This window comes from Coregonus clupeaformis, chromosome 29, assembly GCF_020615455.1.
Source record: "Coregonus clupeaformis isolate EN_2021a chromosome 29, ASM2061545v1, whole genome shotgun sequence".
In the NCBI taxonomy this organism is placed as follows: domain Eukaryota; kingdom Metazoa; phylum Chordata; class Actinopteri; order Salmoniformes; family Salmonidae; genus Coregonus; species Coregonus clupeaformis.
This window is the reverse complement of record NC_059220.1, coordinates 18,845,279-18,858,649: the sequence shown is the minus strand read 5'-3', so window position 1 is coordinate 18,858,649 and position 13,371 is coordinate 18,845,279. Positions and strand designations below refer to the sequence as shown.

The 13,371-nt window shown below is 44.4% G+C and overlaps 1 protein-coding gene across 6 annotated transcripts in view; it reads left to right on the top strand.

Moving 5' to 3' along the window:
* LOC121544774 (fermitin family homolog 2) overlaps positions 1-13,371 on the top strand; it is a 68,216-nt gene that overhangs the window by 29,308 nt on the left and 25,537 nt on the right. For all 6 annotated transcript variants that reach the window (XM_041854909.2, XM_041854910.2, XM_041854914.2 and 3 more), the window contains exon 3: positions 4,019-4,252. In XM_041854909.2, coding sequence (XP_041710843.1) covers positions 4,019-4,252 — 234 coding nt within the window. The remainder of the gene's footprint in view (positions 1-4,018; positions 4,253-13,371) is intronic.

The window sequence follows — 13,371 nt, the reverse complement described above, 5'->3', positions numbered from 1 at the left end:
GAGAGAATGCCAAGAGTGTGCAAAGCTGTCATCAAGGCAAAGAGTGGCTATTTGAAGAATCTCAAATATAAAATATATTTTTCATATGTTTAACACTTTTTTTTTGTTGCTTACTACATGATTCCAAATGTGTTATTTCATAGTTTTGATGTCTTCACTATTATTCTACAATGTAAAAATTAAGAAAAACCCTTGAATGAGTAGGTGTGTCCAAACTTTTGACTGGTACTGTTAATGTGATATTTCTGTTTTTTATTGGATACTGTGTGTAGATTGAGGGGGAAAAAACAGTTTAATCCATTTTAGAATAAGGCTGTAATGTAACAAAATGTGTAAAAAGTGATGGGGTCTGAATATTTTCAGAATGCACTGTATGACTCTGCTTAGCCAGTGTCGGACAGAGTAATGATAGTACATTATGATTTTGATGATAACATGATGAACTCTTTCCAGACTCCCCCTTGGTAGTTTGCTCTTTCAATGTGTAGTGGATAGGATATTAGCTAATGGGCTAGTTTACAATTCCTGAATATGAAGTAGATAAAGTACTCTAAATTAGCATAAACCAAATGAGTTCCTTCAGATTGTGGAGTCATAATTATAATGGCTGCTTTCCTACACAGAGGTGGGCTCTAAAACTGTTTTCCCACCAAACGGGCAAAACCATGTTTCTAACCACAACCTGCTTTCATTATGATAGACTGTCACAACACACCCGTGGGTCCCAACCTACTAATATAGGGTAATAATGCTCTAAAACACCAGAATTGAGTAATCTTAAATCACTGTGATGACAATGACTGATTTGGTATTCTAAATGGAAAAGAATGTAGAAAGAATGTGGAGAGGTTGGCCCGCAGAAAGACTGACTGGATCAACCTCATAGTCCACTAGAAACAGTGACTCAGTGCTTCACTCAATGCGTCCAGGAGAGAGGGGGAGGGAATGGGATGAGGGGCGACGGGAAGTGGCTTTCTGGTTGCATGCCGGAGTGATGATGTCATTGCTGTGGGGAACATCTGATATTCCTGCAAATTGGTCGTCTGTGTACAATCGTTTTTTTCCTGGAGATTCTCACAACGTTTACGTCATGACTACAGACTTGTCTTACACACACCTACAAACACACAAACAAACACTGTGTGTGTACAGTTAATAGTGCAAGCTATCCATCTTTCATCTGTGAGTAGTAGCAGGAAAACTTCTCTGCTCTGCTTCTGAGGTATTAGAGGTTCAGAGGGAACACGGGTCACCACAATACTGCGTTTGGAATAGAAAGAAAAGTAATTATCTCATAACCAGCTGCTGTCAGTTGCCTCAAATCCCTGGGGTTTTCACCTTCTTTCTGAAAACAGCGCTCAAAGGACACACACACACACACACACACACACACACACACACACACAGACCCCCAGGTCCTACCTCATTGTTGTGAACCCCCGCCAGACAGTGTACTGAGAAGAGAGGGGTTTTGGGTGACATGTCTCTGGCATTACTGGGATCACTGTGTGACTCTGCAACAAAGAGGGAGGATTGAATCTGATATCCCCACGGTGTCACGGGCAATTCCACAGTAAACACCGAGTGGCGCAGTGGTCTAAGGCACTGCATCGCAGTGCTAGCTGTGCCACTAGAGATCCTGGTTCGAATCCAGGCTCTGTCGTAGCCGGCCGCGACCGGAGACCCATGGGGCGGCGCACAATTGGCCCAGCGTCGTCCAGGGTAGGGGAGGGAATGGCCGGCAGGGATGTAGCTCAGTTGGTAGAGCATGCCGTTTGCAACGCCAGGGTTGTGGGTTCGATTCCCACGGGGGGCCAGTATGAAAAAATGAAAAAAAATAATGAATGCACTCACTAACTGTAAGTCGCTCTGGATAAGAGCGTCTGCTAAATGACTAAAATGTAAATGTAAACAAATTATGCTTTGACTCAGTTTTTTCAACAACTCTATGCACAAGGACTACTTTTAACAATTTCTGTGCAGATGCAAACTTTGGTAACGGAATTACGGTAAAATCTCCCTCAGGTTTTTATGTGACCACATTTTCCAAAAACTCTGTTAAATATCTGATCTGAATTATGTCTGCAGAAAGAATGGGGTGTCCAGCTATGACATGGTCCCCTTGAGTTTGAAAAAAATCTATTTTGGTTACTGTAAGTGAAGTGGATTTACACCCGGTAACGGAATTACGGTAGCATAATTACATCATGGGTCCCTGATCTATACTACACAGAAATGCAGAATTATGGAAATGAATGTCATTCTCCTCATGTTTCACAAGTTTGGACATCAGAGTACAGTACTGTATAGTTCAGTAAAATATACTGTACTCTACTATACGATACTATTGTATTATACTGTACTACCGTATTGTCTTGGACTGTACTCTACTGTACTGTACTTCTCACTGTACTGTACCCAGTACTGTACTTTACTGTGCTCTACTCGCTGTATTGTACTGTGCTATCCAGACTTGTGAAACATACGTCTATGATCGGTTCAGATTTGGTCCATTCCGGTCCGTCTGTGGACGTTAACATCAAGGCCAGGGTGGAATAACCAAATTTCAATTACTTTTCAATGTCCATGGACGTCTGTGGGTGAGGATGCTGGTTACAGTAAATGGAAAGAGACGGGGCTCATGGGTAGGTGTTAGTAAGAGCTGGGAGAGGTGATATTATATTAACTGGAGAGTGAGAAAGGGAGAGAGGGAGCGGTTGTCCAAACTCAGACTGTTTTAACACTTGGTTTGACCACCAGACAACCGAAAGCGAAAGATAACTTATCAGCTGAACATAACAGTATGCCCGCGGAAGGGAGGACAGTAGCAGGTGGCCCATCTGTGGTTTGTGACTTTTATGATTTCCCATTGTAGCCAATTCAGTTGCAGTAATTCCGCTACAGGTTTTTTGGTAATTCCGTTACCAATTTGGTAACGGAATTCCGAGATTTAATCACTTAATAATTCATAAACGATTTGATATCAGTAAAATCACTGAATAATTGGTAGGTCTACCATTACTTGTTACTTCTGTGAACTTTCAATATCTTCCCTCGTCAGGGAGGGAGAGAAATTAGAAAATATATTTTCTAATATATGTTTGGTAAGGGAATTACAAGGCACAAGGCAATGTTTCTTAAACTAACAGAAGGTAAACAATTTCTGAAACTAAATATGTGTGTGTGTTGAAAAAGGGGTCTTTACGTAAACATTATTTTGTTTTGATGTATTTCTGATACCTTTTTTAAGACTTTTTCTGGTAATGACACCTTTTCCATCTGTTTATCCAGAAATCAAAGCCTTTACTTATGCCTAATTTTTAAGATAGGAAATGGTAATATTTTTTTATCTATGCCTTCATTTCCCCAAAATATAGACTCTTAGCTTTCATTTTGACACCCAATTTGATATGCTCCTATAAACTTCACATGATGGTGCTCATTGGTCCTTTTCGATGGAAATGCCCTCACGCAAACAGCAGTCCTCTTTCACACTCTTACTCTTCTCCTCAAATACTTCCCCTCCTACTCACTTTGAGTTCCCCACCCCCTCTGTCTCTAAATACCTCAGGAGCCCTCTCTCAACCTCACCCCCCTGGTCCTAAACATGACCCTCTGCCCGGGAGGGACACATTTGGTGATGTCACATCACCCTGTCAGAGTGACACGTATACAAGGCTCTCCTTTCATTTGCATTGTCTCGATTAGTTTGATCATAATGGAACCTGTTGGCATTAGTGTCATACGTTTAGAATGAATCTAGTAGTTTGGCCATAGGCAGGACGTAAAACAGTCCTATAGTGAGTGAATTCCATACACAGTACAGTTTTGTGTTATTCAACTCTTCCTCAACTCTTTTGATAGTTATGAAACAGACCACAAAACTGTCATCCAGTTTGTTTATCAGCTGCCTTGAAGTGTTTTGACTCAGGATTTTGTTCTAGTCACTGCAACAAATGAATAAATGTTGTGCTGGTCAATGACTGACAAACTAATACCCTCTCCTCTCCTCCATCAGATGTGAAGAAGGACTGGTCGGACCACGCCCTGTGGTGGGAGAAGAAGAAGACATGGCTGCTGAAGACCCACTGGACCCTGGACAAGTATGGTATCCAGGCAGACGCCCGGCTCCTCTTCACCCCCCAGCACAAGCTGCTGCGCCTTCAGCTGCCCAACATGAAGCACATGAAGGTCAAGGTCAACTTCTCTGACCGCGTCTTCAAGGCGGTCTCTGACATCTGCAAGACTTTCAGTAAGTCACCAGACGTTTTGTCAACTCTCAATAATGCACCTATCCTACCAAAGGTTCTGTACAGCAGGGCTCCCCAACTGATTTTGGCCTGCGGGTGGTTTTATTTGGCCCCCTCAGTTTTCTGAGCCAAATAAAAATATATTTTCATTGTTGGACATAAAAGACTGTAAAAATACCAGGAAATGAGCTCCAAGTGATTTTAATTTTAAGAAATCTGTTCCCAAGTATTCCCACGCATAATAGAGAGACACATGATCGTATACAAATGTAAGCAAGGTTTGAAATGATTGTTTTAGTCAAACATGACATGCGTTTTTCTGTATTTTTTGGTTGTTATTCTGTCTCTCACTGTTCAAATAAACCTACCATTACAATTATAGACTGATCATGTCTTTGTCAGTGGGCAAATGTAGAAAATCACCAGGGGATCAAATACTTTTTTCCCTCACTGTATCTGTTTGGGCTTATTGCAGGCAATTTGCAGTCTACAAATTATTTGTAATTATAAGATGGGTGGTTTGAGCCCTGAATGCTGATTGGCTGACAGCCGTGGTATATCAGACCGTATACCATGGGTATGACAATTAATTAAGTTGGTAACCAGTTTATAATAGCAATAAGGCACCTGGGGGGTTTGTGGTATATGTCCAATATAACACGGCTAAGGGCTGTATCCAGGCACTCCGCATTGCGTTGTGCATAAGAACAGCCCTTAGCCGTGGTATATTGGCCATATACCACACCCCCCCGGGCCTTATTGCTTAATTATGTTCCGACCATCCGCTCAAGAAAAAATCGGCTGTGGCTGAATCTAGTTGATGATCCCTGCTGTACAGTATACAGTATGTACTCTTTCTAACCTTGCCATAATACTGTTTATATTTTTAGGTAAACTACTGGATGTGTTTTCACCTCCCATTGAGCCAGGCATGTCTGCTGCTCCTCCTCTGTTTTTTCCTTTAGCCTTTTGTTGTGTTTATCAAACAGAGCCTGAGCTATCAGCAATCACAATCAGCGCTCGCTTCACCTCCTCTCCTGACAGGGGACTGTTCAGGTACCTTGACTCTGCTAGACCTGTCCTTGGACTAGTGCTGTGAATAACTGTCTGAATCCTGTTTAGTCAACAGAGTTGATCAATCTAATGCACCTGAATGACTCAAACATTCAGAGAGATGGATATTCTCTCCCATATATATATATATATATATATATATATATATATATATATATATATATATATACACACACACACACACACACACACACACACACACACACACACACACACACACACACACATTACTGTCTAGATTTAGCCCTCAAGACCCTGCCCCCTGACGAGCACTGTGAGGTCAGCAGACAGCCTTCCTCTATCCATATCTCTGACCTACGGCCCTGTCAGCTAGTGTTAGAGGTCAAACACCAGAGCATAATGCCCTCCTGACCTTGTAACACAGATCTCTGTCACTCCTCCATGTTGGCTCCAACCAGAGCCCTCTGTCTCCAATGAAGACAGCAGCAGGCTTTCTATATGAAACCTCCATCAGGCACTTTCTGGCCCATGTTCAGAAGGCACAGCTCAGGAGTTATGGCTGCTGTACTGTTATGGTTGGCTGTTCTAAGTAGCACTGGAACCTTGTTTTTTTAAACGGGAGCTTTTATTTATAAAGGTAAAAAGAGGCCCACTATGAACTTCTATGAATTCCTTTTCTTTGAAATGAGAAAGGACAAATAACATTTTGATGGAGTATAAATAAGCTGGATGACTGTGTTATTCAGAGATTGGTGAATAACTAAATGAACAGGGCTAGTAGCAGGCCCCTCTCACCTCTGCTGCCCAGTCCTCATTAGGAATGCGTCTACCTCTGCCGCAATAAATCTATTTTAGTTTTGGAGAAATTCGGGACAAATTACTCTTGGCTGACTTGGCGTGTGTCATACGATGACTTTTACAGTGGCTGGGAAGGTACACGCAGTGCGTCTCTCTCTCTCTGGGAAGTTTTCAATCATATTTCATACATGCGGACAGTTGACTTAGGGTGACCTCTTCTGGAACTATTTTATTTTTCATTATCTGGGCGACTTTCAATTTAACAATTTCCTGTGAGTGTGTGTGACTGACAGAGAGCTGCACAGCATGGGGAATGAAATGAGGAATACGCAGGGCCAGGAAGGGAAGACTGGAGGCCTTTCCAACTGGCCGAGACTGCAGATAGACAGGGAGAAGGAGCGGGTAGAGAGAGAGGGAGGGAGAGAGATGGATTCTCTTTGCAGCTGTGCAAGAAAGTGACCATTCAGATTGACTCCCACTCTCGTCTGTTTCCCTCTCTATCTCTCCCTTTCTCTCACTTTCCTCATAATGATTGATTTGGAGGCAGGGGATTTTTTTTCTTTGGTCACGCAGTAGCTGTTTCCTGGTGCAGACCAAGCTCCAAGTTCACTCCTCCACTACAGGGGAGTTCTGTCTCTCTTCTTCTCTCTTCCTACTCTTTCTTTCCCTCTTTCTCTTTTTCCCTTCACAAACAAAATACACTATCTGAACACACATTGCTAACATTAAAACACATTATTTCTCTCTTCTCCCCTTCCTCTCTCTTTCTCCCTTTTACCAGATGCGTAACAGAGCTGGAGTCTCTCTAGCCATGTGAATCACACACATATTTGGAGTGGAGGATCAATCCAATTATTACTGCAATGTTGTGTTTCTCCCATGTCCACAGCAGCTGGCTAGAGGCCAGTCAGCCAAGCCCACAGACACAGTCCATGTAGATGGTGCAGGCAGTGGGACTCATCAGAACACCGTAGTAAAACGACTGAATTCCCCTTCACTCTGCTCCAGCTTTGAACTGTCTTAGTTCTATCAATGAGTCACTGGCAGCTCTGTGATCCTGCACAATGTTGTTTATTTGGCTTGTCTCAGTCAGTGAAGGAGCGACGTTTCCTTCGTTTTCATAGCTTTGATGATGAAATACCATGTTTATCCTTCATACTTGGAGCCAATCTAGTAAATGTTTTTTTCCTGATTCTTTTAAAGCTGGTATTGTGTGACCGTAGTACTACTACCCCATACAGCCCAAGAGGACAGACCTGGGTCAGGTGTGTAAAACGGATCTATAGTGGGCGACGGACTAGGTGTCAACCATTACACGGTTGTGCGGCTCGTCTGCCTCACAGGAGAGACTGCGAGATCCCAGTCAGCACAAAAAAAATGTTGGGGCACATCTCTGCCACCCTGTCTGTCTGCAGAGGGAAGCCCAGTATGGGCTGGTTGGTTGTTAGATGTAATCTAATGACTGGGATTGATGCAGAGGCTATTATAGCTAGTGACCTCTTGATATAAGAGTAAAGACACTCCCTGGTCCTGGCTTTAAAAGTATGGTTGCAGTCTGTCCTCTTCAATAAGGTATTTCTTTCCCTTATGATGAAACAGCGGAGGTGTTGCACACCGAGGGTGTGACGGTTATAGGGCCCTCAAGCACTCGCACAGCAGGCTGAAGCCTCTTCCATTCCACCAAGGGAGACCGCCAGGAAATGTTGGCCATCACGTCTGACTTGTGCATGACTGACTGTGGGAGCTGACCTGACCTGGCAGCCTGAGGTGTTACAGAGGAAGGCCTTACTTTCTACCAGATTCTGACCAATGGGAAGGTCTAGAGGAGCAGTCTGCTCTGACCAATGGGACTGTCTGGAGGAGCAGTTAGTGCTTATGTCAGTCATGCTGCTTCACTTAGCTGCTCCTTTCTGCTCAGCACTGGCTGGCCTGCTTCACTTAGCTGCTCCTCTCTGCTCCGCACTGGCTGGCCTGCTTCACCTAGCTGCTCCACTCTGCTCAGCACTGGCTGGCCTAGTTCACTTAGCTGCTCCACTCTGCTCAGCACTGGCTGGCCTGCTTCACCTAGCTGCTCCTCTCTGCTCAGCACTGGCTGGCCTGCTTCACCTAGCTGCTCCACTCTGCTCAGCACTGGCTGGCCTAGTTCACCTAGCTGCTCCACTCTGCTCAGCGCTGGCTGGCCTAGTTCACCTAGCTGCTCCACTCTGCTCAGCGCTGGCTGGCCTGCTTCACTTAGCCGCTCCTCTCTGCTCAGCGCTGGCTGGCCTGCTTCACTTAGCCGCTCCACTCTGCTCAGCGCTGGCTGGCCTGGTTCACTTAGCTGCTCCACTCTGCTCAGCACTGGCTGGCCTGGTTCACTTAGCCACTCCACTCTGCTCAGCACTGGCTGGCCTAGTTCACTTAGCTGCTCCACTCTGCTCAGCGCTGGCTGGCCTGGTTCTATAGAGACTGCTGCTGAGAGTCTGTCACTGTCCTGTCACTGTGTTGTAGGTCAGCCCTACCCTGAAGTGGGCCTATGGGGAAGCTGCATAGAGGACGAAATGTGTATAGAGAGAGGGAGGGAGGAACTGAGAGAGATGGATGGAGATGTAGAAAGATAAATGAAGGGATAGAAGAGGGAGAGGTGTAAGGTCAGTTCCCAGGCTCTGTCCTCCATGGTGTGGTTGAACAGTGTTCTATCAACAGTTAACTGCGGTCCATTTGATTTGTGGACCATCACAATGTGGTCTGGTTCACTGTCCAAAATGTCAAGGCCTGTTGATCAAATATAAATGTGGTTTGACCACAGCATGTTAATTGTGGGGTAGAAATAAAACTATCTTGAATAATAATCTATTAACATTGTATTGTTAGTTTGTCCATCCACGAAAACTCCTGTCCCTAGTCATAATGCAGAAAGGGCCTACGTCACTCTGGATAAGAGTGTCTGCTAAAATGTAAAGGGTTTTGTATGGTGGTGTGGTGGGTCTCACTCCCATAGCAATGAATCATGTCTTCTTACTACTCTACTGCTGAGCTGGCACTCAGTCAGTCCTCCTCCACCTGGCTTTGTGCCTGGATATTGTCAAAAGGATTTGATTTAAGATGTTTCTTATTTTGTGGGTGTCATGTTTTCGAACCACTTGTCGAGCTTTGCAGCCATGCTCTGGTACCCCATTCTGCTTGGCTCTGGGTAGAAGTTGCCCTTAGCCACATATCTAGGATCAGCTCAACTACCCCAAGTCATATTAGTGGATAGAATACCAAACTGACATTAGATCAGTGTCTTACGTCAACTGCAGCACCACCTGCAGAGCTCTGGTTTGTATGGCATTATCACTCCGTCCTGCACCCTGTCCTCTTTCTGCCTCTCCCTCTCTCCTCTCCTCCTCCTCAGTATTGGCAGGCTGCATCAGGGGCCTGCATTCCTCTTCTCCTTTCATGTGACTGATTCAAATAAGGTCTCTGTCCATTCTTTGTTCAGCCCATCTCTTGCAGGTGCTGGGGTCGAAAAGGTAGCAATCATAACTGTTTGGTATTGGAAATGGCTATGTGGGTAACAACAGAACTTGAAGCTTTGGTGGAACTCCCGTTGACACACTCGTTGACTCACTCCTCTGTGCTCAGCACAGGCTAGGCAGCACGCCTGCACTCAAATGGCTGTATAAGGGCACAGGGCTTATGCTGCAACGCAAGAGAGAGGAAGAAGGAGAGATGGAGAGAGAGAGAGAGAGCGAGAGGAGGAGGAGAGGAAGGGATAGAGAGAGTGGGGGAGAGCGAGCTACCATCTGGTAGTTCTTAAAACCCTTGGAATGCTTTTTGCTGTAGTAACACAAACTAAACAAACTCTCCCTCCCTCCCTCTCCCTCCCTCTATCCTACACACACATGTTCCTCCCCAGCAATGGAAAATAGGGAGTGAGAGTTGTAGGGCATAAGGGATTTGTATAGATTTAAAACTGGCGAATATAGGACAAAATATGACATTTAAATTCCAAAGTCACAACCACCCATCGCTTAAATGAGAGTAGAATCATAGAAAAAAGACAGCACAGCCATTTACCACAGCTGTGCTTTTAGAATCTAGACAGTGCACATCTATCTTTCCCAGACGCATTCTGGCAGATTCAGCCAGCTCCTCAGAGCCATCCCAAAAATGTCCTGAACACTGGAGATGAATGTTGAGTGATGATTCCCTGGCCTCCTCAGCCAACACAGAGAAGGTGGAGAGGGGAGGAGAGCGGGAGAGAGGGATGCAGACGGATGTTTTAGTCATTATATCAGGTCTGCAGTATCTGTGTCTGTCAGAGGAGACTTTAAACAGAGCTCCCAGCATAGTTTAATTCCATCTGCACATACACACACACTCACAGATACAGTCCTACACACACTCTCTCTCACAAACACACACCCCCTCAAACTGTGAACTGCAATGTGACTGTTTACTTCATCTGTTGCATCTCAGCTAATCTTTGATATACACATGCATGTACAGATAGACAAGATCTGATATGTAGTTGTTTATGCCATCTGTTGCCTCTCAGCTAGTCTCTCATTCAGTATGTTGTGAAGAAGTGCTAAGCTAGAGTAGGGTGTAATGACATACAGTGCTTGTTATTACAACCAGCTCATTATGTATTGACTGCTGCTAAACACTGACATTGTGTGGTATCAGAGGAGCTTTTGCAATTCACCCTGCAACATATTTAGTGTGTACGTGTAGGGCTGTGACATTCATGGAATTTTGGATGACGGTTATTGGTAAGGGTTAGGGTTTAGAGATGTCCTAAGGATACCAGATAGCACTAACCTTTCAGCAAGGAGTAACCTTGTAAAGAGTCCATGTTACCGCGGAAACTGACTCAACCGCACGAATCCCCGGCTGTCCTGTCTTTAGTCAGCTTTTTGTGGAACGAACAGCTATCAAAACAAAAAAGTATTATTATTAATTTGTTAACGATTATTTTATTTTCATGATGGTCTTCATCCATAATCGTTGGGTACACAATTAGTAGTTAATTGTGCCAGCCCTGTGTACGTGTGCACTGAGTCGACCACACACCCCTCCTCTCGTTTGGAGAAGGTTAGGGGTGTGTTGGAGTCCTGAGAAATGGGATTAGCATTTTTTCACCCCTTGTGCACGGCTGTTTATGATTCTTCCCCCCTCTCTCCATCTCGCTCTCTCTCCTTCTTTCTCACATTGTCTTTGGGCTGGGTTTGCCTACCCCCTATTCTAATTATTTAAGTCAGCTGTGTGGTTTATGTGAGGCCTGTAGTTGAAAGACTCCTAACTGCTATCTGTGAACCAGGACAATGACACATCTCACATCTCTTGGGGTCTGCATTGGGTTAGCCTTGTTACTAGGCTATGTTTTGTTTTTGTGATTTAAGCTGAACTCTGACAACCCCCTTGATTCTTGGGCTCTCCCACTTCTCTGTCTCTATCCCCCTCTTTATCTCACTATATTTCTGGCTATCCCCCATCTTTCATTTATTTCTCTCTCTCACTGTTCGCTCTCCACAGGGTCTCTGGATTAGATTAGCGTTGTTGCAAGGATATGTTTTAATGTCACATGCACAAGTACAGTCAAATGCCTTTCTTGCAAGCTCTAACCCCAACAATGCAGTAATCAATAACAATGTAATACTAAAACAAAATAGAAATAAGAACACAAAGTAAGCACGCATACTATATACAGGGTCAGTTCCAGTATCATATTTACAATGTGCAGGGATACTGGAGTGATAGAGGTAGACACTGCATTCGGAAAGTATTCAGACCCCTTGACTTTTTCCACATTTTGTAACGTTACAGCCTTATTCTAAAATGTTTTTTTCCCTCATCAATCTACACACACTACCCTATAATGACAAAGCAAAAACAGGTTTTTAGAAATCTTTGCAAATTTATAAATAATAAAAAACTGATCATATTTAGAAAAGTATTCAGACCCTTTACTCAGTACTTTGTTGAAGCACCTTTGTCAGCGATTACAGCCTCAAGTATTCTTGGGTATGACGCTACAAGCTAGGAAAACCTGTATTTGGGGAGTTTCTCCCATTCTTCTCTGCAGATCCTCTCAAGCTCTGTCAGGTTGGATGGGGAGCGTCGCTGCACAGCTATTTTCAGGTCTCTCCAGAGATGTTCGATCGGGTTCAAGTCTGGCCTCTGGTTAGGCCACTCAAGGACATTCAGAGACTTGTCCCGAAGCCACTCCTATGTTGTCTTGGCTGTGTGCTTAGGGTCATTGTCCTGTTGGAAGGTGAACCAACGCCACAGTCTGAGGTCCTGAGTGCTCTGGTGCAGGTTTTCATCAAGGATATCTCTGTACTTTGCTCTGTTCATCTTTCCCTCGATCCTGACTAGTCTCCCAGTCCCTGCCGCTGAAAAACATCCCCACAGCATGATGCTGCCACCACCATGCTTCACCGTAGGGATGGTGCCAGGTTTCCTCCAGATGTTACGCTTGGCATTCAGGCCAAAGAGTTCAATCTTGGATTCCTCAGACCAGAGAATCTTGTTTCTCATGGTCTGAGAGTCCTTTCGATGCCTTTTGGCAAACTCCAAGCGGGCTGTCATGTGCCATTTACTGAGGAATGGCTTCCGTCTGGCCACTGTACCGTAAAGGCCTGATTGGTAGAGTGCTGCAGAGATGGTTGTCCTTCTGGAAGGCTCTCCCATCTTCACAGAGGAACACTGGAGCTCTGTCAGAGTGACCATCGGGTTCTTGGTCACCTCCCTGACCAAGGCCCTTCTCCCCCGATTGCTCAGTTCGGCCCGGCGGCAAGCTCTAAGAAGAGTCTTGGTGGTTCCAAACTTCTTCCATTTAAGAATGATTGAGGCCACTGTGTTCTTGGGGACCTTCAATGCTGCAGACATTTTTTGGTACCTTCCCCAGATCTTTGCCTCGACACAATCCTGTCTCTGAGCTCTACTGACAAGTCCTTCGACCTCATGGCTTGGTTGTTGCTCTGACATGCACTGTCAACTGTGGGACCTTATATAGACAGGTGTGTGCCTTTCCAAATCATGTCCAATCAAGTTATAGAAACATCTCAAGGATGATCAATGGAAACAGGATGCACCTGAGCTCAATTTCAAGTCTCATAGCAAAGAGTCTGAATACTATGTTAATAAGGTATTTCTGTTTTTTCATTATGGGGTATTGTGTGTAGATTGATTAAGAAATGTTTTTATTTAATCCATTTTAGAAGAAGGCTGTAACGTAACAATGTGGAAAAAGTTAAGGGGTCTGAATACTTTCCAAATGCACTGTATGTGTCGGGGTAAGGTGACTAGGCATCAGGAT